The 24,877-nt window shown below is 43.7% G+C and overlaps 1 protein-coding gene across 2 annotated transcripts in view; it reads left to right on the top strand.

Moving 5' to 3' along the window:
• Positions 1-24,877, top strand: part of tbck (TBC1 domain containing kinase) — a 218,442-nt gene that overhangs the window by 52,430 nt on the left and 141,135 nt on the right. For both annotated transcript variants that reach the window (XM_078209219.1, XM_078209229.1), the window contains exons 13-19: positions 159-208; positions 6,548-6,677; positions 8,073-8,171; positions 15,650-15,712; positions 17,074-17,200; positions 21,528-21,578; positions 22,461-22,544. In XM_078209219.1, the coding sequence (XP_078065345.1) occupies positions 159-208; positions 6,548-6,677; positions 8,073-8,171; positions 15,650-15,712; positions 17,074-17,200; positions 21,528-21,578; positions 22,461-22,544 (604 nt within the window). The remainder of the gene's footprint in view (positions 1-158; positions 209-6,547; positions 6,678-8,072; positions 8,172-15,649; positions 15,713-17,073; positions 17,201-21,527; positions 21,579-22,460; positions 22,545-24,877) is intronic.

Genomic DNA, 24,877 nt, shown 5'->3' with positions numbered 1-24,877 from the left:
AGTAACCAGTGTGTCTGCTCAAAACATTTGGTTAATGAACCTCTCCTGGCTTAACAGTGCAACTCTGGAGGCTGGACTTCCTGATTCACCATCTGATGGTTTGCATATCAGGATAGCAAGAAGTGTTAATCTGGTATTTTCATCTGCTTATTTTGTAGAGATTGAAAGATGTCGCTGGAGAAGCATTTTATCCCTTGCTGGAAGATGAGTGAGTAAATATATTATCTGATTATAGAAAAGATATTATTAAAGTAGAAAATGTACAGAAAAGATTTACGAGGATGCTACCGGGACTTGATGGTTTGAGTTATAAAGAAAGGCTGGATAGACCGGGACTTTTTTCCCTGGAGTGTAGGAGCTTTCGGGGTGATCTTATAGAGGTCTATAAAATAATGAGGGGTATAGATCAGTTCGATAGTCAATAAAATAAAAGCAAATTACTGTGGATACTGGAATCTGAAACCAAAAGAGAAAATGCTGGACAATCTCAGCTGGTCTGGCAGCATCTGTAAGGAGAGAAAAGAGCTGACGTTTCGAGTCCAGATGACCCTTTGTCAAAGTTAGATAGTCAACGTCTTTTCCCAAAGGTAGGGGAGTCTAAAACAAGAGGGGCATAGGTTTAAGGTGAGAGGGGAGAGATACAAAAAGGTCCAGAGGGGAATTTTTTTCACACCGAGGGTGTGAGTGTCTGGAACAAGCTGCCAGAGGTAGAAGTTGAGACAGGTACAATTTTATCTTTTAAAAGGCGTTTAGACAGTTACATGGCTAAGATGGGTATAGAGGGATATGGGCCAAACGCGCCCAATTGGGAGTAGCTTAGTGGTTAGAAAAAGGGCGGCATGGACAAGTTGGGCCGAAGGGCCTGTTTCCATGCTGTAAACCTCTATGACTCTATCTATGATTAGTTATTACCTGGAATGATTTGATTTGATTTATTATTTTGTCATATGCATTAGTAAACAGTGAAAAGTATTGTTTCTTGCGCAGTATACAGATAAAGCATACTGTTCATAGAGGAGGAAAGGAGAGGGTGCAGTTGTAGAGGTGTAGTTTAGTCAGTGGGATGGGGGCGGGGGGAGATCAGAAACCTTGGTCTAAAGCTCAATGTTTGTGGGAAATTGGGAACTTTCTCCCACAAGGTTGAAAATGCTGGTTCAATAGATATAGAAAAAGGGATCAAACTCAAGGAGCTGAATTTCCCACTCCCTGATCCATGTTCTTTCTGTTCGAGTGTCCTTTGGGTTGCTTTAACTCATTGTTTTTAGAATTCATAATTTACTTTTATATTTCCTGGCAAGACGAGCACTTCTGCTGATTCCCCATTGCCCTTGAACAGGAGGTTGGGAGCCACCTATAATGGAGTCCAAACTCGGCCATTTTAGAGGGCAGTGTTCATAGAATTCATAAAATCCCTAGAGTACAGAAGGAGGCCATTCGGCCCATCAAGTCTGTACTGACCGCAATCCCACCCAGGCCCTATTCCCATAGCCCCACACATTTACTCCGCTAATCCCCCTCACTATGGTCAATTTAGCATGGCAAATCAACCTAACCCGCACATCTTTGGACTGTGGGAGGAAACCGGAGCACCCGGAGGAAACCCATGCAGACACGGGGAGAACATGCAGACTCCACACTGACAGTGACCTGAGGCCGGAATTGAACCTGGGTCCCTGGCACTGTGAGGACTGTGCCACCGTACCGCCCACTCTATATCCACTTTTTTATCTTTCTACCCTTCTAGACCACTCTCTTCTATCATCATGCCTCCTTTTGCTTCTCCCTTCCCGGGTACTCTCCCTCCCAAATGTCAACATCAACCCTTTCAGACTCCTAGACCATCATTCTGTCTTGCTGTTGTCCTGTAGCTTTCAGCTTCCCCACCCCTGCTCTTGATATCCTCCAAAGAGATGAGGGGGGAACTTATAGAGACCTATAAGATAATGAAGGGGCTGGATAGGGTAGAGGTGGAGAGATTCTTTTCACTTAGAAAGGAAACTAGAACTAGAGGGCACAGCCTCAAAATAAAGGGGGGTCAGTTTAGGACAGAGTTGAGGAGGAACTTCTTCGCTCAGAGGGTGGTGAATCTCTGGAATTCTCTGCCCACTGAAGTGGTGGAGGCTACCTCGTTGAATGTTTAAATCACGGATAGATGGATTCCTGATCGGTAAGGGAATTAGGGGTTATAGGGATCAGGCGGGTAAGTGGAACTGATCCACTTCAGATCAGCCATGATCTTATTGAATGGCGGGGCAGGCTCGAGGGGCGAGATGGCCTACTCCTGCTCCTATTTCTTATGTTCTTAGATGATCGAGGTGCACAGCCCTGGCTCATCATGAACAGCAACCTCGATTGCCCCCATTTCCAGGGACAAATTTACAATGAGACACGTGCGCACACAGTGTGCCGTGGCCCAGGGCCACCAGATGGCAATGATGCCCCAAAATGAATGAGTTACAAAACATTCCTTCCTATTTCCCAGAATTTCCTCCTGTTGAACCCAACCATGCGATATTGACAAAAGAAACACCGAGGCCCCTGGGTGTCAAATTAAACTGATGACCCAGGCTTTGAAGCACACGCATGACTGACAGCCAATTAATATGTGTGTCAAGCTATTCAACCAATCACAGGCTGATTCCTCCATGCATTGGCTGCTGATAGTGAGTCATCGTGGGTCAGAATGGGAGAGAGTTCTCTTAAATTCTATACAAAATCACTGTCCTGTGGCTTGTCCACGCTCACTGCAATTGACGTGAACCAGAAAGTGCAATATTTTAAAATATGTCAAACCCTCCTGAGGAATTAAAGGAAAATCTCCTCTGTGCAGCGGTTGATGACTGCTGTTACATTTAAAATACTGAAATACAGTGGGAGCTTGTACATTTAAAATACTGAAATACAGTGGGAGCGATTCTCCCCAAAAAGTTCCAAGTGTCAAATTCACGTGAAAACTGGAGTAAATCACACTGGTTTTTTTTTAGCAAGAGTTTCAAAATGAATCTTTGTCACTCTGTGTGCACTGCTGAGTGCAGTAGTGTGAATCACTCTTTTTAAAAAAAAAACTGGGGGCAGGACCTGTCCCTGCTGGGGAGATCGGCAGCATAGCACTGAGTGGGCCACTGTGCATGCGCCACACTGTCAGCGGCGAGATCGGCGCATGCACAGTGGCCCCTGTCTGCCTGCCTCCTGATTGCTGGCCAGCTCGATCGCTGGGATCGGGAGATCAGGATTGCCTGGGGAGTGTTTCGGGGAGATCGCGGGTGGGTGGGGGTGGTTGTAGTTGTAGGGGGTTGTCGGGGCGTGTCGGGCTGGGGGGGTGTGGGTGGTAAGGGGAGGTGTCAGGGCTGGCCCACGGAGGTCTAGGAGGCCAGCGATTGTTTGGGGGGTGGGGGGGGGGGGGGGGGGGGGTCGGAAGGTCAGCAATCTGGAGGTCGGCAGTGCGGAGCCACTGCGTGTGTACCGATTTCTGCTCAGCGCTGTGCTGCTGCCCTCTCCAGTGGGAATAGGTTCCGCACACTGATTTTCAGAGTGAATCTCGCTAAGACACACGGTGATGCACAGTGTGTCACATATTCATTCTGGAAATCACACTAAACAAAAGTCCTAGCAGGATTTGCTCCCATTTTCCCGCACATTGGGGTCTTAGAGTTTTTTTGTGAGAATCCCGGCCTTGACCTCGGTACCAAAAGGAAAAATTGCAGGCGAGAGCTTGTTCTCCGTTAGCCACAAATCATCTGTGAAATACATGCTGTTGGCTTTTTTTTTGAGGGGGTGGGTGGTGAGTGGGTGAGGGCAAAAAAAATGAAACTGAGCCCAGGGCCCCATGAATTGTAAATCCACCACTCCTCCATCTCACTGTCTCTCAGCGACCTTTCTGTTCAGTTCACCCACTGGGGACTAATCTCCCCAATCCTTTTCCTGTCTGACTTAACCACCACCCCCCCCCATGCACTGCTGACCTTAAAAATATGATCATGTGACTTACAAATATGGGGGAATCACGTGGTGTGAGCATGGGGCGGCTGTGTTTCCAGGAGCCCTGGGGTGCTACTCATCTTTTAATCCTTTTATTTAATCTGGTTCACAGCCCATAAGTACCTCCGCCAAATCTCCGTCCAAAATGCAGCGGGACCAGAGAACCCGAGCTGCAGGCGAGGTCAGAGAATTCATAGAATAGAATCCCTACAGTGCAGAAGGAGGCCATTTGGCCCATCGAGTCTGCACTGATCACAATCCCACCTAGGCCCTATTTTCATAACCCCACCCCTGACACCAGGGTCAGTTTAGCATGACTAATTGACCTAACCTGCACATCTTTGGACTGTGGGAGGAAACCGGAGCACCCGGAGGAAACCCACACAGACACGGGGAGAATGTGCAAACTCCACACAGACAGTGACCCGAGGGCGGAATTGAACCTAGGTCCCTGACGCTGTGAGGCAGCAGTGCTAACCACTGTGCTACCGTGCAGCCTCTATGGCCCATAGTTCCTGTTCCAGTGATTTTTCTTTTGTGTCTTTATTATATGTAAACTAAGCTGCATTCAAAGAATGAAGACTGTGTCATAGAAATCATAGAAATCATAGAAACCCTACAGTGCAGAAGGAGGCCATTCGGCCCATCGAGTCTGCACCGACCACAATCCCACCCAGGCCCTACCCCCACATATTTACCCGCTAATCCCTCTAACCTACGCATCTCAGGGGCAATTTTAACCTGGCCAATCAACCTAACCCGCACATCTTTGGACTGTGGGAGGAAACCGGAGCACCCAGAGGAAACCCACGCAAACACGAGGAGAATGTGCAAACTCCACACAGACAGTGACCCAAGCCGGGAATCGAACTCGGGACCCTGGAGCTGTGAAGCAGCAGTGCTAACCACTGTGCTACCGTGCCGCCCTGTCAAAGATGGGTAGTGTTACATTTTCTTTAATTGGCATTAGTAGTTAACGGAGTGTGGTACGCAGCAAAAGGTTTGGCCATTTGTTTCAGTTGAGGAACAGCAGAGTTGTATGATCAGTACTACAGCTATAAGTGGTGTTGATTTTGATGGCACTGTTTGAACTGAATAATGGACAGTCGACTGGGCTATTCTGTACTTAAAAGTATGATGGTTTGCTGTGTGTATTAAATCCGTCATGGATTGAAAACCAATAATATTCTTATCTGTGTATTTGAAATGCTGCTTGTTCGGAGAGGACAACATATATGTTCTAAATTGCATATGCTTTGAGATAAATAGGCATGTGTGTGTTAATGTTATGTTGCTGTGGGATCCTCTGTATGGTTTACCTCCGTTAAAAGGCTTCATTCTGAGGTATTTTCACCTAACATAACTAATCAGGCTATGCTTTAAAGCTAACTTTAGCTCATTTGACCACATTTTAAAACTCAGCTTGGAATTCTAAGTTTTGAGCTTAGGAATTGGCTACATTCTTTGAAAGTACAATGCAAGGTAAACGGAGGCTTTCATGGTCACAGCTGGCAATTGTTTATGCGGCTAGACACTGCGTGTACCCCACTCTTTAATAGCATAGCTAAGAAGTTAGTTATATTGTAGACACAGATCGATGTTTAGTCAGTTCAATCCAGACTATGTTTTGAGTTTTTTTTTTGGGGGGTTTAACATGGAATTTATTGTACCAAAGTTCAAAAAATGGTATTTACAGGCTGAAACAAAAAGACACGTACTTCGTGGAATGGTCAGTTTCTTAAAACTGAGAGCAACATCCAGAATTTATGCTGTATATTTTCCAAGAATATCTCCATCGCTTGAGTTCTTTGGCCAGCACAATACTGGCTTCTGCTGCTTTCTCTTTTTCTCTCTCAAGTAATTCTTATTTCGCTTTCTGTAATTGCTTTTAAATGATGCTTAATAAAGAAGTTTCACTTCAGAGTAGTTGTGCCTACGTCTATTCTAAAGGAATGAATGGATCCTACAGTTGCGGATGCTACAAAGATGGTTTCCCTGATGGCAACCATCCTAGTGATATGAAATAAAATGCTTGTTTTCCAGCAACGATCTCAAAGTTAGTAATAGCCTTTTATCCTGTTGATTGGCTTAGCAGCACAATTTGGATAGTGATGGGTCACAGCCACGTTTGACATGTTCATATTAAGTTTGCTGATGGCTCAATCTGTTGACTGTAACACATCTTGAAGTTCTGATTTGGCTTTTATTCGGCAGAGAGTGCGAGGAGTAGCTCACGCAAGCCTAAAGGCCCACAAAATTCAAATGGGACAATGTGGAAACACGGGTGAAAATAGCTGCTTCCTGGACTAGCTTCTTAAAATTAGGGGACCCACATGGGTCCTATGAGATGCATCTCGGATAGCTTAGCTCCAAATCAACACAAACTGTAGCCAGGTTTCGAAGAAATGTCAGCTTTGTCCTCGTTGGATGACATGTATGCAGTATCATAGAAACAGGCCATTCTACTCTATGGTTTTTGCCAGTGTTTATGCTCCATACGAGTTTCCTCCCGACCTGTTGAAAGTCAATTGCTGTTCAAATGTATAATATCTATTCATTTATTTTCTAGGCAGTCGACTATATCACCTTCCAACAGCAATCATGAGCTCACTGCAGCAGCCACACTGCCCCTCATTATACGAGAGAGAGACACTGAATACCAGCTACACCGAATTGTACTCTTTGACAGGCTGTTAAAGGTAAGATTGAAGTGTTGTGAGCAACTCCTGGACTGAAATTGAAGCCTTTAACCAATTTAAATCTGATGTTTTCACATTGTCATGTAATCTGTGGTAGAAAGGGAGATAAAGTATTGTTCTGCCAGTTAAGCAAAGTTATATTGTACAAGTTGATATATACCAGAGAAAATGTAATTACTCAGATCCTCTGTATAATTGCAATGCAAATCTACATTATCCCATTTTGTGCTTTTCCTCTTGCTCTGTATCTTGAGCCACATGCCTCGTGGAGCTCAGGATGGGTGGGATGTTACAATTGTTCCTGGTCTGTTCTCCGTCTCTTGTCTCGATGAGAGGCTAGGATGGGGCGTGCCAGGTGGAAATTTATCTTATTGCTGTTTTGGTGTACATTAGCCACCTATTTTACCACACAACAATGGTTGTTACACATCTAGGGTTTTGTCACACTGCAATGTCCTGTGGGCGTGAAAAAGGTTATATAAATCCAAGGTTTATTCCTTCTTTCTCCCCGACCGTCACGAAACCTGACACAGTGATGGCATTACAATATCATTTATTTTTATGAGTTGGTTTGCCCATCTAAATGCAAGACTTTTTTTTTTCTCTTTTTTTCCAACGTTTCTCTGAAACAAATCCACAGTGACGGTCTGCGATGAGATTTGTGTGGGTCCACCTGTTTCCAGCCCCAAGCCTCACACCCGACCCACCTCCACCCAACCCACCTCCACCCCACCTTAACCACCGTGGAGCAACCTTTTGGTGTCTGCTTCACTTCACATGATAACGTGCTGGTGATTGTGAATTTAGCAAGTGCAAGACCATGAATCTGAATGACAAACCTGCCACTCCCGGGTGCTGTGAAATTCATAGAAACCATAGAATCCCTACAGTGCAGAAGGAGGCCATTCACCCCTTAAATGTCTGCACTGACAACAATCCCACCCCAAGTCCTTTCCCTACAACCCCACACATTTACCCCGCTAATCCCCCTAACCTACACATCCCAGGACACTAAGGGGCAATTTAACATAGGCAATCAACCCAGCCCGCGCATCTTTGGACTATGGGAGGAAACCGGAGCACCCGGAGGAAACCCACGCAGACACGAGGGGGAACCTGCAAGCTCCACACAGACACTGACCCAAGCCAGGAATCGAATCCAGGTCCTTGGTGCTGTGGGGCAGCAGTGCTAACCACTGCCACCATTCCATCCATGAATTGGGGTTCTAACACTGATTGCCTCCTGCTGAACTTCACAACTTAAAATCCAGATAAGCAAATGGATAGGAAGAAGACAGTGATCGTAGAAGGTGCGAGAAAAGTGAGGCAAAGTATGAGATTAGGATGCTGAGACAGCTGGTGAGTTCCTCATCTATCTTATTTCCTTTTCTTCAGGCATATCCGTACAAAAAGAATCAAATTTGGAAAGAAGCAAGGGTGGACATTCCTCCACTGGTGAGAGGTTTGACCTGGGCTTCACTGCTCGGAGTGGAGGTAAGGGCAAAATAACTTTTCAAAAAAAAAGTTCAATTCCTCTGCTTCCTGATGAATTGGGAACCAGTGCAGTTCCTCAGTGGATTCTTCAGCATTTGGAGGAGGCATTGTCATGGCACATGGAGCTGTGTGTTACAGCTGTCACGTTGTAATCCCCGAATCAGCTGCTGTCCTTGATCCAAGAAAATGCATTGGCACATGATAAAAAGAAAGAAAGGTATCTCATTGCAATGCAGTTGGCCCTGTGAAGGGCTGAAGGCTCATTAATCTTTTTTGCTGTTCAAACAAATCCTATTTGACACCATTTCATAGATTCCATAGAATCCCTACAGTGCAGGAGGAGGTCACTTGGCCCATCGAATCTGCATTGACTCTTCAAAAGAGCATCTTACCCAGGACCCATCTCCCTGCCCTATCCCCATTACCCCACACATTTACCAAATTTAATCCACCAAACCTACACATCTTTGGACTAACAAAATAAAAAAGATAGGTAAGGGCAGTTTGACTAAAATTAAGTGACTTTTTTAGACATTGGATTGTTCAGACATGTCCATTCCATTGTTTGTTCATCAATGTCCTCTTATATTTTATACGGGGAGTCTAGAATCAAGCGTAAATTTCCTGTGGAAGAGGGTGAGAGGTCGGAGGAATTGTTCCAGTGACAGAAGTAACAGTCTCTACTTAAAAATAACGGCAGTGTGCATAATTTTAATGCAGCACTCTAATTTGGTAAAATTCATACTTAAACGTTGGGAATCGGGAAATTTTAATGGAAAAGAGTTGGCAGGAAGTGCATGTACGTGTGAGATTGTCAATAGATAGATCGTGGCACAGTGGTTAGCACTGCTGTCTCATAGAATCCCAATGTGGAGATGCCGGCGTTGAACTGGGGTAAATACAGTAAGAGTTTTAACAACACCAGGTTAAAGTCCAACAGGTTTATTTGGTAGCAAATGCCATTAGCTTTCGGAGCGCTGCTCCTTCGTCAGATGGAGTGGATATATCCACTCCATCTGACGAAGGAGCAGTGCTCCGAAAGCTAATGGCATTTGCTACCAAATAAACCTGTTGGACTTTAACCTGGTGTTGTTAAAACTCTCATAGAATCCCTACAGTGCAGAAGGAGGCATTCGGCCCATAGTCTGCACTGACAACGATTCCACCCAGATCCTATCCCCGTAACCCCACCTATTTACCCTGCTAATCCTCCCTGATACTAGTGGACAATTTAGCATGGCCAATCTACCTAACCCGCACATCTTTGGACTGTGGGAGGAAACAGGAGCACATGGAGGAAACCCATACAGACTAGGGGAGAACGTGCAAACTCCACACAGACAGTCACCCAAGCCGGGAACCGAACCCAGGTCCCTGGTGCTATGAGGCAGCCGTGCTAACCACTGTGTCACCGTGCCGCTTGTCTCTCAGCGCCAGGGACTTGGGTTTGATGCCCGGCGTGGGTCACTGTCTGTGCAGAGTCTGCATGTTCTCCCCATGTCTGCGTGCGTTCCGGGTGCTCCGGTTTCCTCCCACAGCCCGAAAGACGTGCCCTGGTTAGGTGGGTCGGCTATGCTAAATTGCCCCTCAGTGTACCCAAACAGGTGCTGAAGTGTGGTGGATTTTCACAGTAACTTCATTGCAGTGTTAATGTAAGCCTACTCGTGACACGAATAAATAAACGTAATCATTCTTCAATCTCCTCTCGAGTCACAGCCGCTAATTGTTGAGAACAACAGTTTGTTCATTTGGTCAAGAGTGAGCCCATGACTTGCGTTGGTAGCACTCTCACCTCAGCACAGAACTCGAGGCTGACACTCCAGTACAGTGTTGCGCAGGTGCTGCACTGTCAGAGATGCTGTCTTTTGGATGAGAGGATAAACTGAAGCGCTGTCTGTCTTTCCTGGCATGATTTCCAGGAAGAGCAGGGGAGTTAGCTTGGTTGTCTTGGCCAGTCCTATTCCTATTGCAAAAACTGAGTATCTGCCCATTGTGGCATTGCTGCTTGTGAGAGCTTGCTGTACACAAATTGGCTGCCAAGTTTCTTGCATTACAACAGTGATTACACTTTAAAGGTGCTTAAATAGCAGCAAAGAGCTTTGAGATGTCTGACCATGAAAGGTACTATAAAAAGCGAGTCTTTCTTTTAATTATCGTTATTGTTGTTGAATTTCTTTTGTCTGAATTAACGAACAGTGTATATAACTGCACCCAGACAATGCTCAGTATCATATTCCGTAGCACATACAGATATGTACTAGTCTTTGCTTTTATTATTATCTTTATTTTGTGTATTGAAGTATATAAAAATATATTTTTTAAAAATTAATATCTAATAATTATGAAATATTTATTAGTAAGTAGCAGTTGTTAAGTATGTTCAAGACAGATCAATGTTTTTTTAGGGTATCAGGGAATTAACAGATATGGGTATTGAGCAGGAAGGTGGAGTTGATGCAGTAGTTCGACCATGATCTTACTCGACGGCAGAACAGGCTTGAAGGGCAGAATGGCCTCCTTCTCCTATTTCTTGTGTTTCAATGTTCTTGAGTCAAGTTTAATTAACTTTTCTATCGCTACTACACAGTTTCAGTCCTTGACAGTGTATCTATCTGTCTCTAATATTCTTGGAAGCTTTACACCATCTCACACTCTGGCCATCGCAGCTGAATACAAATATTTGAACCAAAGGAAGTCACTTGGGGTTGTGCAAGCTCTCCAGAAATAGAAACTGTTAGAGCCATAATGCCTGCAGCTTCTTAGTTAGCTCGTCCATTGTCGTCTTAGCAAGAAAACTTTGTAGTGTTAAGTGACACACACCAACATGAGCAGCAGAATATTGTGTCATGTTTGATGCTGTGCATTATTCTGTCCCTTATAAAGAAATGTATCTTGTTGCTTGGAATTCTAAACACTCCAAACTGGGAAACTAACAACAGGTGATCAACTAAAAGCTGACGACTCAAAAATAGTGCCTGGATATAAAGTGATGACATGAAGTTACACTAAGGCTTATCCTAACTTACATTGCAACTATGGCTACCCTTCCGTTAGTGGAAAATTCCAGCAAAAATAACAGTAAATCTTCCCTCTGTTATGATCCAGGTCAGAAACTCCAAGGTGTTTTACAAAGGGCACCCAGACCATAAGTTTTGCCCTTTGAATATGGCACAGATGAGCACAAGGTGTTTCACTCCAGGTATGATTCAAGGCGGCATGGTGGTTAGCTTAGCTGCCTCAGAGCGCCAGGGACCTGGGTTCAATTCCCGGCTTGGGTCACTGGCTGTCTGGAGTCTGCACGTTCTCCCCGTGTCTGCGTGGGTTTCCTCCAGGTGCTCCGGTTTCCTCCCATAGTCCAAAGATGTGCGGGTTAGGTGGATTGGCCATGATAAATTGCCCCTTAGTGTCAGGGGGGCTAGCTAGGGTAAATGCATGGGATTACACAATAGGGCCTGGGAGGAATTGTGGTTGGTGCAGACTCGATGGGCCGAATGGCCTCCTGTACTGTAGCATTCTATAATTCTATGACCTACTGGGGAGCTTTTATCAAACAAAGTTTATTTAAGAACACAGTTAACATATAATAAGAAAATTAGCATAACTTACCAATTACAAAAAAAACCAATCATGATATTGACTAACCCTTAACAGCCAAGTATACTATTCCAAATCGAGCAACCCCCACAAACATATACCCTGTTCTAGGTTTGCCACAGAAAACAAGCATACTCGCGTGATGCTGGACCTTGCAGCTTTCCAGCACCTGCTGTGGATTACTCCTTTGGATGTTGAATTGAAAACGTTGAGACCTTCTCAGGTCTTGAACTTCCAGCACATCTTGAGACATACCGAGATACTGCTTGACCCTAGCTTCGAGCTGCACCTCACAGACAGCAGAGAGGCACCGAGAACACTGCTTTCAGTCTCAACAGCTTCTTCCCAAACTGAAACCAAAACCTTTGGATTTTTCCTGTTCAAAAAAAAAGTGTCCCAAGGTCCCACCTGACCTGTCGATCAGGCTCCAAAAGGATCATAAAACTCCAGAACACTGCATTAGCCCAAATTACAAATAAAGGTTACTTCAATTATCCTGCTTCAGCAACAATAAAAGATACCAGCGCGCTTAGCACGGCATCAAAACAGAAAGTGCCAGACCTGCTTGAAAAGACTGCAGAGATCATGATTAAAATACATTTCTTAAAGGCACAGTATCGTCACACTTCTAATCTTGTAGAGCAATTGTGGATGCATAATCGGAAATCACCTCTGCCGCATTATTTATTTGCATGTTTGTTGATGTGACATTACGCTCTTTCCGCCTTCTCTCCAATTCACAGAAGCATTTTCATTGACCCTGTTCTCTTGCACATTCAGCGCATTGAATATAAAATACTCCGGATGTTCAAATACTGAAATAGAAGCAGACAGAATCGAATAAGCTCTGGAAGCAAAGTCACATTGGATTCTCAAACATTAACTCTCTATCTCTCTCCACAGATCATGCCAGACCTACTGAGTTTTCCAGCACTTTGTGTTTTTATTTCTCTCTTCTGTGAGTTTACCAACTGAAATATCGAGCAAGTTCTGCAGTTTGACTTTTCGATCTGCAAAACCTGCAGATAAAAGAAACAAACATTTTAACAAAACCTGTAATTTATTTTAATCCAAATTCAGTAATTAGTTTTGAGATTCTTAGTCTTTCGGCCAAGGAAATTAAACATCAATTGATGAATTATAAAGCAAAACAACCTTCCACAGACCTCACTTAATTAGACACAATGTACAGGAGGAAACGCTGTGTCCCATTACTAATACACAGTGGTTTCAGTATCTGTACTGTCATCTCAGCGTTCTGAGCCCATTGCTTTCTCGCGTTCTTACTCAGTGTGTGCACCCCGTGTTTTTTCCTGATTATTTTTTTTCAATATTAATATGGATGCAGTAGACCATGAACCCAATTAGAAGAACACAGGCAGCGAAACCCTTAATTGCTGAGGTAAACTTACCATGCTAATCTTTTCATGTCTGCAACTCTGACTAATACCTCTGACTAATACCTGGTTTGTGCTACATTATGCTTAGAGCTGTAAACAAATCTGGAATGTTTGGTCAAAGATGAAAGCTTTCCCCTCCCTCTCATTTTAGCCTGACTTAGAGGACTCGGTTGTGCTCTTTCCAATTAAAATTGAACACCCCTCTGGCCTCTTCTGGTTAAGGAATCATAGAATGATGCAGCGCAAAAGACAACTATTCGGCCCATCATGCTTCATTGAATCCCTACAGCGCAGAAGAGGCCATCCAACCCACCGACTCAGAGTATCTTACCCAGGCCCTCTCCTCCGCCCTATCCCCATAACCCCACACATTTCCCAGGGCCAATCCATCTAACCTACAAATTTTGGGACTCTTAAGGGGCAATTTAGCATGGCCAATCCACCTCACCTGCACATTTTTGGACTTGTTCCTATGTCTGAAGTTGTGGAAGATATTACGATACCAACACCTGAGATAGTTTAGATTAATGATGTTCATTGCCTGTTGGTAACCAGTTTAAATTTGTGTCAGTTATGAACTGGGGAGATGTTTTTCCTTTCTAGTTTAATGTGTGTCTTAATATTAAAAGGAATTTTAAAGATGTTATGCTTTCAGTTTTGACATAGTACATCAGTTGAATTGAGAACAAATCACATGTATTTGTAATCCAAATTGAAACAAGTGGAGGCCAAGCTGTACTTTAGGTTTTAACTTTACCTGGTTAATGTGTTGACAAAATAGTTTCTGAATGATGCTGTACATTCTCAGCCAGTTGATAAATTGCAGATTTGCATGTCTGTGGCGCATTAAATTTAAAATAAATAATAGAACCAATTAATTTGTATTTTCTCCACCTGTTTCACCTTATTGTTTAATTAGTACTGAATCTGAATAACTGTTTCCAGCAAGTGTTAAAAGACATTGCGTGTGAATTGTATAGTCTTCTGATAGACCTGTTGATTGAGATTACCTTTACTGTACTTAATGTAATATTTTGCTTCCATCGGTAAATGTGCTGGACATTTTGAAAATCATCTATTTAATGTACACCATGTTCTCACCACTATAATTTTTAACTTTTGTGCACCAATGTTGTTCTCTACCTTTGTCAAAAAAAATGTTTTGGTGAATAGTGGGAGTTGCATAAAACTACTAGGAGTAAAATATTTTTATAGAATCTTCGGCCTAAACTGGTCCATGCTGACCAAAAAGTCCATCTAAGCTAACCCTATTTGTCTGCATTTGGCCCATATCCCTTTAAACCTTTCCTACCTATGTATCTGTACAAATGCCTTTCAAATGTTGTCAATGTCCCTGCCTCAACCACTTCCTCTGGCAGCTCATTCCACACACGTACCATCCTCTGTGTAAAAAAAGTTGCTTCCCAGATTCCCGTTAATTCTTTCCCCTCTTAACTATCTTAAATGATTCCATGTATTCCAGTAAATATCCTAACTTCCTCCAGAACTCTCCATTTTCCCTTGCCACGCACCACTGCCAAAAGACATGTCAATTATAAAAAGAATGCCCTGGCATTGGCGAGGGTGCAGAGAAGATTCACAAGATTGATATCAGAAATGCATGATTATGCATATCAGGAAAGGGTTAGTCTAATTGGAGGTCTTTAAAATTATGAAAGGTTTTGACAGTTGAATACAGGGAGAATGTTTCCTCTTGTGAGGATGTAACTCGAGGATATCAGTATAAGATAGTCACCAAGAAATCCAGTTGGGAATTCAAAAGCAACCTCTTCACCCAAAAGAACAAAGAAAATTACAGCACAGGAACAGGCCCCCCCAAGCCTGCACCGACCATGCTGCCCGACTGAACTAAAACCTCCTACCCTTCCGGGGACCATTTCCCTCCATTCCCATCCTGTTCATGTATTTGTCCAGACACCCTTTAAAAGTCGCAATCATATCTGCTTCCACTACTTCCCCGTGGCAACGAGTTCCAGGCACTCCCCCACCCTCTGTGTAAAAAAACTTGCCTCGTACATCTCCTCTAAACCTTGCCCCTCATACCTTAAACTTATGCCCCCTAGTAATTGACTCTGCCAAAGAGTGATAAGAATGTGGAACTCATCACCATGGAGTAGTTGAAGCAAATAGCATAGATGCATTTAAAGGGAAGCTCAGACACACGTATGAGGGTGAAGGGAATAGAGGGTTACAATGGTAGATTAAATGATGAAAGATGATTCAAGTAGAGCATAAATGCTGACATGAACTGGTTCACCTGTTTCTGTGATGTTTACCCTATGTAATCCTATGTATGTATCGCCCTAAAGAAAATGCAAGTACGGGACCACCTCTTTTGAGGAAATCAAAGACAGTCTGAAAGGTTACACTTCCTGGGGAGTATTAGTATTTGTGAATGTCATATATAGATTTGAAATCTTGCATCATTTAACTTTCAATAATTACCTACATTCACATTTTCAGGGTGACATACAAGCAAAATATGATGCTATTGACAAGGATACACCAATACCCACTGATCGACAGGTAAAGAAAACCTTACACAGCGCTGTTTAATCAGCTCTGAGACAGTCTGTGCAATGCTCTGTTAATTCACCGTGTGTATTTAGTGAAATTATAGTTACAGAAATGCAGCAATTTTTAAGGAAGTTATGAATGCCTGTACTTTATAACCATTTTCACACATGCCATTGTTACTATAGGGTCCGTACAGAGTGTATACTGGGTGAATGTGCGTGGATATGCCATCAGTCAGCATGGAGGGTGTAGGAGGGTCTGTTGGGAGTGGGTGGTGGGCATGAGTTGGCATAAGGCGGTGTATAGCTAAGACTCTTTGAAGTTATTTGAAATTTAATTTAATTTAATTTCAATTAAATAATCATGAAGGTGCCATCATATTATTTTAATTACTAGAACCAGTTTATCTGAGAATTTATTCACAGTTTACAGTATAAATATTCCAAACCCCACATCACAAAGATAGGTGGATCAGCAGTTCTACTGCTTCTGCCTGCAGTTTCTTTTTCAAAAATGACTTAACCCCAGTTTGCTTTTGATCCTAATATAAATAGCGTAACTTATGAAGATATAGAACAAGATTTATACCCAGTGTGCATTGTAAACCATAAGCTGCCTGGAAGTTATCAGTATAGAACGGTAACAGGATAGAAATTGAATAGCTTGAGAGGAGGGGGTTTGTATTCTTCACTTCCCTGCAATGAACTATTACGTTTGTTCATGAAGTAGCATTTGCTTTCCGTGTCTCTCTTTGACCCTGCTTCAGTTCCTAGCTTTTTATTCCCACCTGTGTCGTTAGTTCACATTATAACAAGTGCTCTTGCCATAATACTGTACAGCAATTAAAGTAAAATTCTGCAATCTAGACTATCTGAGGAATTGCAATAGTTTTCATTAAGTTAATTTGGTTCTGGGTTTTTTTCTGTACTCATTTAGGGGAGTGGCACTGTGGTATTTTCACTGGATTAGTAATCCAGAGACACAGCGAGATCTGGGGAACCGTGTTCAAATCCCACCACAGCAGATGGTGAAATTTGATATTCAATAATAATTTGGAATTAAAAGTTTAATGATGACCATGTTGTAAAAACCCATCTGGTTCACTAATGACTTTTAGGGAAGGAAATCTGCTGACCTTACCTGGTCTGGCCTACATGTGTATCTAGATCCACAGCAATATGGTTCACTCTCAAATGCCCTCTAAAATGGAGGGTAGTTGGGGACAGGCAATAAATGTTGGCCCAGTCCATGATACTCAAATGAATTTAAAAAGAACAGTCCTCTCTTATACTTCCTTTCCTGGAATTGTTTTTATAGGCTTGGTTCTTCTGTTTAATCAGCTTCTATTTCTGTGACCTATTGCCTTTCAGATTGAGGTGGATATCCCACGTTGCCATCAGTATGATGAGCTGCTGTCATCACCAGAGGGTCATAGAAAGTTCAGGCGTGTATTAAAGGCTTGGGTCGTCTCCCATCAAGATCTGGTGTACTGGCAAGGTGGGTTTAATTGATGCAGTTGAGGAAGTATGGTAACTGTTACCAAGGGCACATTAAGTCCACTTCACTGTGTTGCTTATTTATATTTTTGATTTGATTTATTATTGTCACACGTATTAGTATACAGTGAAAAGTATTGTTTCTTGCGTGCTATACAGACAAAGCATACCGTTCATAGAGAAGGAAAGGAGAGAGTGCAGAATGTAGTGTTACAGTCATAGCTAGGGTGTAGAGAAAGATCAACTTAATGTAAGGCTAGTCTGATGACAGCAGGGAAGAAGCTATTTTTGAGTCGGTTGGTACGTGATCTCAGACTTTTGTATCTTTTTCCCAACGGAAGAAGGTGGAAGAGAGAATGTCCGGGGTGCGTGGGGTCCTTGATTATGCTGGCTGCTTTGCCGGGGCAGCGGGAAGTGTCGACCAAGTCAATGGATGGGATTTATTTACATAAAGACGAAGTTAACCCCATTTATTTCTGTCGGAGCTAGCTTCTCTAAAAGTTTATTTATTAGTCACAAGTAGGCTTGTATTTAAGAACATAAGAAATAGGAGCAGGAGTAGGCCATCTAGCCCCTCGAGCCTGCCCCGCCATTCAATAAGATCATGGCTGATCTGATAGTGGTTTAGTTCCACTTACCCGCCCGCTCCCCATAACCCTTAATTCCCTCATCGATCAGAAATGTATCTACCTGCGACTTAAACATATTTAACGAGGTAGCCTCCACTGCTTCAATGGGCAGAGATTCACTACCCTCTGAGAGAAGTTGTTCCTCCTCAACTCTGTCCTAAACTGACTCCCCTAATTTTGAGGCTGTGTCCTCTAGTTCTTGTTTCCACTGCAATGAAGTTACTGTGAAATTCCCCTAGTCGCCACACTCTGACGTCGATTCGGGTCAATGCACCCTAACCAGCACGTCTTTCAGACTATCGGAGGAAACCGGAGCACCCGGAGGAAACCCACGCAGACACAGGGAGAACGTGCAAACTCCACACAGACAGTGACCCAAGCCAGGAATCGAACTCGGGTCCCTGCCGCTGTGAGGCAGCAGTGCTAACTACTGTGCCGCCCAGTTTTAAATGGTGTAATCTTTTCATCTGGGTACATAGTAAGCAAATTAGGAATCACAACTCTTTTCTGTACAGGGAGAAAGTAAAGGAACATTCTGGGATGATCTATGATATGCCATTATATGGAAGCCCTACTTAGAAAAATAATTCTATCCTTACCAAAATGAGGATTTGGCAATTATTTTTCTGTTGTTCCGTCGATGGATTGATTATTCCTTTCTCCTCCAAATAATGGGAATTCTCAAACTAATTGGGCAAAAAGAGTTCCTGATGATCAATCATTGTTATCCTTTTGAACAAGTTTAATTAATACTTATGATCATCTTAGCATTTGGAGTAATGTTGCTCCCATAAGGGAGGGAATGGGGGAAATCTATCAATTGAGTAAAAAAATCTGAGCTTTATTCTGTTAGCTACTGGAGCTCTGTTGAATTGAATAGTGAGGAATAGAAGGGTGATTTGGGAAGTAGAGTTGACCCCACACTCATAATCTTAAAGCCATTAGTCATTATACCTGCAGCAAGTTAGTCAGTGAAATTTGAGGCAGCTCCGTATGGGGTCTTTTCAGCCAGATGTAGAAATAATTGCTTCTCGTTGGAGAGTTAATGAAATACCAGAATTCTGGCCTTAATTGGTCAGTTGGGAATTGTATCTTAAGTGACAAGATCCCCATGAATTCTCACTTGCAATAGTTTCAGTCCTATAATCTTACATGAATTAACAGCCATTTATGTATCCTATTAAAAGTGACAACACAAATTGGGCAGCACGATGGCTCAGTGATTAGCACTACTGCCTCAGCTCCAGGGACCTGGGTTCAATTCCGGTCTTGGGTCACTGACTGTGTGGAGTTTGCACATTCTCCCTGTGACTGCATGGGTTTTCTCCGGGCGCTCCAGTTTCCTCCCACAGTCCAAGATGTGTAGGTTAGGTGGATTGGCCATGCTAAATTGCCCCTTAGTGTCTAAAGATGTGTAGGTTAGATAGATTAGCCATGGGAAATGTGTGGGGTTACGGGGATAGGGTGCGGAAGAGGGCCTGGGTACGATACTCTTGTCAGTGAGTTGGTGCAGATTCGATGGGCTGAATGGCCTCTTCTGCATTGTAGGGATTCGACGATCCTATGTGATTGGTATCTCGTAAAGACGGACAATATCTTTGTTTCTGCATTTTGATGCATCATAGAATCTACAGTGCAGAAGGAGGCCATTCGGCCCATCGAGTCTGCACCAACAACAATCCCACCCAGGTCCTGTCCTATCTCCGTAACCCCACATATTTACCCTCGTAATCCCCCTGACATTAGGGGCAATTTATCATGGCCAATCAACCTAACCTGTACATCTTTGGACTGCGGGAGGAAACCGGAGCACCCCTGGAGGAAACCCACGCAGACACCGGGAGAACGTGCAGACTCCACACAGACTGTCATCCGAGGCCGGATTGAACCCTGGTGCTGTGAGGCAGCAGTGCTAACCACTGTGCCACCCCATGATCAGGAAAGTAATTTTGAACTTGTGCAAGATCTTAGGCTGCAACAGGAATACTGCAAAGTTTTAACACCCCATTTGTAAGAAAGCAATGGAAAGGATTCAGCAACAAAAATGTTTAATTTATGTAGCGTGTTTGATGTGGAAACATCCCAAAGAACTTGGCAATTAGGGAAAGACCAGGAAAGGTGGCCACAAGTTAGGTCAGGTATTTGGAAGAGATTTTCAAAGGTGAAGAATAATTTGGGGGTGGGGGGGCGGGAGGGGAAAGAGTTCCAAAAGGTGGCACCAAAGGGACTGAAGGCTGTGCCACCGTTAGCTAGAGGAAGAAAAGATGGGATGCACAGACAACGGAGGTTAGAGGAATGGGGTAACAGAGACAGAGTTGAAAACGTAGAGTGCGACAAGGCTATGGATTTATAGATGAGGAATTTCTGACCCATCCAACAAACTTTGTTGGACTAGCAACCTTACAGTGTGAAGGTGGTTGCCTCCCAGATATGGGGTGGGAGTAGAGACAGATGGGTATGTAATTCTGTGTGGCCAGCCAGCGTATGGGTTTGTCAACACCATCCTCTGCTCCCAAGCCGCCTTCCTGGAATCTGAACGGGGCAGAAGGGCTACGCGCTTACAAGCTGTGGGTGACTTGATGAAGCCATTAAAAAGTCTGCTAAGGCCATTGATTAGAGGCCGGCTAGGATTTTCCAGCTAGCTTGTGGTCCCCTGTGGCGTCATAGTTCAGCAGCTGCTTGCATGTGGCCTCCGCAGATCAGGGGGTTAGTAGGACCTTGGGAAACCATGTGACTGACTATCTGGGCATAGCTTTGGCTACAGGCCGGCCCTGATGGTGGTCCATCAGCTGTGGCCACTATTTGCTTCAAGGTTTTGAAAGTGCTTTTTCTTACTTACCTGTCGTGGTTCCTTCTCCCATTGGCCCTTCAGTTTCAACAGCCCACCTATCATTGCGATTTTGATGGCATGTGTGCCCTCTGGCTGCTAATTGTCCAATCCAGGCAAAGTCTATATTGGCTGATTGCTGCCAACGCAATGAAGGGTCGGAACCTGCATTTGATCCTGACATCGAGGTCCGAACCCAAACACCAAATCCTGCCTTCGGAATCGAGGGCAGTTCGAAGACGGGTATCAGAGGGAAGTTGTTACTCCCGTGTCTTTGGCAAATGTCACTGAGGGGCAGCATGTCAATAAAGAAGGGGAGTGGGTATTGTAGAATCCTACAGTGCAGAAGGAGGCCATTCGGCCCATTGAGTCTGCACTGACCACAATCCCACCCAAGCCCTATCCCCAGAACCGCATGCATTTATCCTAGCTAGCCCCCCTGACACTAAGGGGCAATTTATCATGGCCAATCCACCTAACCCGCACGTCTTTGGACTGTGGGAGGAAACTGGGGCACCCGGAGGAAACCCACGCAGACACAGGGAAGAATGTGCAAACTCCACACAGACAGTGACCCGAGGCCAGAATTGAACCCAGGTCCCTGGCGCTGTGAGGCAGCAGTGCTAACCACTGTGCCACCATGCCATTAGGATTCCCCAGGACCTTACTCAAGAGTTGCAGCTATGAAGAGAGACTTAAGAAGTTAGTGGATGTTTCCACTAGATCTGAGAAAGTTGAGGGATGATATGACCACTGTTCCACAACTTTAGATTGTTTCCCCTACATTCCAGTAGTATATGTATTTGATTAAAAAGATTTGGAATACTCTGTCTTGGGTCTTGGTTCATCTTTTAAATATATTTCTGCCCTAGGTTTGGACTCCTTGTGTGCACCATTCTTGTACCTGAATTTCAACCATGAAGGTAAGTGTGCAATTAGTTTGTGATAAATACCCTAGGATGAGAGGCCTCAGCTGTGTGGGTGGTTCCGAGAAACAGGGACTCCTCTCAACACAATGTGGAAGGTTTAAAGGAGATTGACAAGGGTTTGAAATCAGGGGAAACTGTGTTTCCACTGATCAGTGAGTCAGTAATTTGGATAGCATCCATTTAAACACCACAAGCATAAAGGGAGAGGTTAGGAGAATTGCTTTTTACACAAAGGGTTGTTAGAGCATGGAATGCATTTATCAGAAGCTGACCTGGGAGCAGAATCCGTAATAGTTTTAATGGAGAAGTGGGATAAATAATTTGCAAAATAAAGGCCTAAAGTGGATGAAGAAAGGGCAGGGGAGTGGATAGCTCTTTTCACAGAGCAGAGGGCTTCAAACAGCACTGCAAAATTCTTCAGAAATCAGATAGGTTTCTCCAATTAAAGCTGTGATATAAAGAAACAGAAAAATTCAATTGATTGACAACTCTGCCGCAGTGACTGCTGAACGTGGGTTCAGACCCCACTTTATCGATTTCAACTTTGTCATGTATGAGGAGTGAAATGGTAGCCAGGCTATCTCTCTGTCGGTGGGGGGGGAAGGGACAACTGAGAGGAGAGCTAACCAAAGGCCTGTCATAGAGGTCTGCAAACGGCTAGATGCTGAACTGTTTTGATGGATCTCAAAGCAGAATGTCCATGCACTGTCCTCCTTAAAGATGGTACACGGCCCAGGGAGACCAAGAGAAATGGGAAGAAAAAAGTGAATAAATAATGTCATGAAATTTCATTCAGAGTTGTGTGGGGGGGGGCAAATGCGGGATGCTGGAATCTCAAATATCACTGACTTGTCCAACTTTCCCTTCCTGTTGCAGCCTTGGCCTATGCTTGCATGTCTGCATTTATTCCCAAATACCTGTACAACTTCTTTCTGAAGGACAATTCTCACGTCATACAAGGTAAGTTACAATGTCCCTTTAATTGAATAGATTGAATTGATTTATTATTGTCATGTTTTTGGGCTACAGTGAAAAGTATTGTTTCTTGCGAGCTGTTACAGAGAAAACATACTGTTCATAGAGTATTGTTAGAGCAGTTTTGGGCCCTGTGTGTAAGGAAGGATGTGCTGGCCTTGGAAAGGGTCCAGAGGAGGTTCACCAGAATGATCCCTGGAATGAAGAGCTTGTTGTATGAGGAACAGTTGAAAACTCTGGGTCTGTGCTCGTTGGAGTTTAGAAGGATGAAGGGGGATCTTATTGAAACTTACAGGATACTGCGAGGCCTGGATACAGTGGACGTGGAGAGGATGTTTTCACTAGTAGGAGAAACTAGAACCGGAGGGCACAACCTCAGGCTAAAGGGACGATCCTTTAAAACAGATGAGGATAAATTTCTTCAGCCATAGAGTGGTGAATCTGTGGAACTCTTTGCCGCAGAAGGCTGTGGAGGCCGGGTCATTGACAGAGATAGATAGGTTTCTGATTAATAAGAAGATCAGGGGTTATGGGGAAAAGGCAGGAGAATGGAGATGAGAAAAGTATCAGCCATGATTGAATGGAGAGCAGACTCGATGGGCCGAGTGACCTAATTCTGCTCCTGTGTCTTATGGTTTTATAGAGCACATAGGGGAGAAGGAGAGGATAGGGTGCAGTATATAGTGTTGCTGTTAACGATAGGGTGAAGAGAAAGATCGGCTAAATGTGTGGCAGGACCATTCAAAAGTCTGATGCAGCAGGGAAGAAGCTGTCCTTGAGTCAGTTAAAGTTTATCTATTAGTCACAAGTAGGCTTACATTCACATTGCAATGAAGTTACTGTGATCTCAGACTGCTGTATTTTTTCCCCAACGGAAGAAGCTGGAAGAGAGAATGTCCGGGGTGCGTGGGGTCCTTAATTATGCTGGCTGCTTTTCCAAGGCAGCGAGAAGTGTAGACAGAGTCAATGGATGGGAGACTGGTTTGTGTGATGGATTGGGCTACGTTCACGACCCTTTGTAATTTCTTGCGGCCTAGGCCAGAGCGGGAGATTATACCAAGCTGGGATGTAACTGGAAAGGATGCTTTTTAAGGTGCTTCTTTAGAAATAGGTGAGAGTCGTAGTGGAAATGCCGATTATGCAGATTGTTTGCATACATTGTACCGAAGAGCCGGTAGAATAGGTTTGTACAAACCAGCCAGTGCAATGGTTGCAATGTGGCATCCGGTGTATTTCTGCAACGATCTGCCAGCAGGTAGGGGAACAATGAGCACATTATATTGATTGTGTCGTGCACTATTACAGCAGAACCTATACTGCTCTCTCTATTATGTTGAAGTGCCCTTTCTCACTTGGTGGACCTGTCATTGAATGGTGAATTTAAAAGCAAAGTTAAATGTAATGCAGTCAACATCTCTTAACATCATGTGTCTGTCAGCAGGTCTGAAGCAGTAATTCAATATTGTGCTTTTTTTTCCCCCTAGTGAACCCTTGACTTCTGTGCTTTATCTCATCCAAACTATTTAATTGAATTATTGTCCTTTAACACTCTCTGTAAGTTAGAACATCTGCTCTGGAAATAATTCTGAGGTGTTTTGTCCTCCAACTCACCATGGGGAGGTTGAGAAGGTCAGGTGATTTCGGCGCATTTCAATCCAATCCAACTAGCAACCACTTCTTAAAAAAATTAAAAATGCATTCTCACAAGACCAATGTAAACCTTTAGTGCATCACTTATTTGTCATACCAAAATATATCCTCGTCTGTTGCCAGTGTGGCTATCAGCCTTGAAATTCCACAGTGGGTTGCACATGGAAACCGCAACACTTTCCTTACAACCTCCCATAAGTGGATTACCGTAAGAAGTCTCACAACACCAGGTTAAAGTCCAACAGGTTTATTTGGTAGCACAAGCTTTCAGAGTTCTCACACTGAACTCCCACTTCTCACAGAACCCCCACTCACCTGATGAAGGAGCAGCGCTCTGAAAGCTTGTGGCTTGAGCTACCAAATAAACCTGTTGGACTTTAACCTGGTGTTGTGAGACTTCTTACTATGCTTACCCCAGTCCAACGCTTGCATCTCCACATCATAAGTGGATTACGTCAGGACTCTAGATGCATTTTGTGTAGCTCAATCCAACTCCTTCAAGATTTCCATGAAAACCTGGCGATTGGGATTTGGTGTTTTGAGATGCGGATTTTGTGTTTTTGATGTAGGATTGTAAAACAAACAAATTGGGGAAGGGACTGGGATTTGATTTGATTTATTATTGTCACATGTATTAGTATACAGTGAAAGGTATTGTTTCTTGCGCA

The sequence above is a fragment of the Mustelus asterias genome, chromosome 1 (assembly GCF_964213995.1).
Source record: "Mustelus asterias chromosome 1, sMusAst1.hap1.1, whole genome shotgun sequence".
Lineage (NCBI taxonomy): Eukaryota > Metazoa > Chordata > Chondrichthyes > Carcharhiniformes > Triakidae > Mustelus > Mustelus asterias.
Note: the sequence above shows the minus strand (reverse complement) of the source record. Positions and strands in the feature narration are given on the sequence as shown.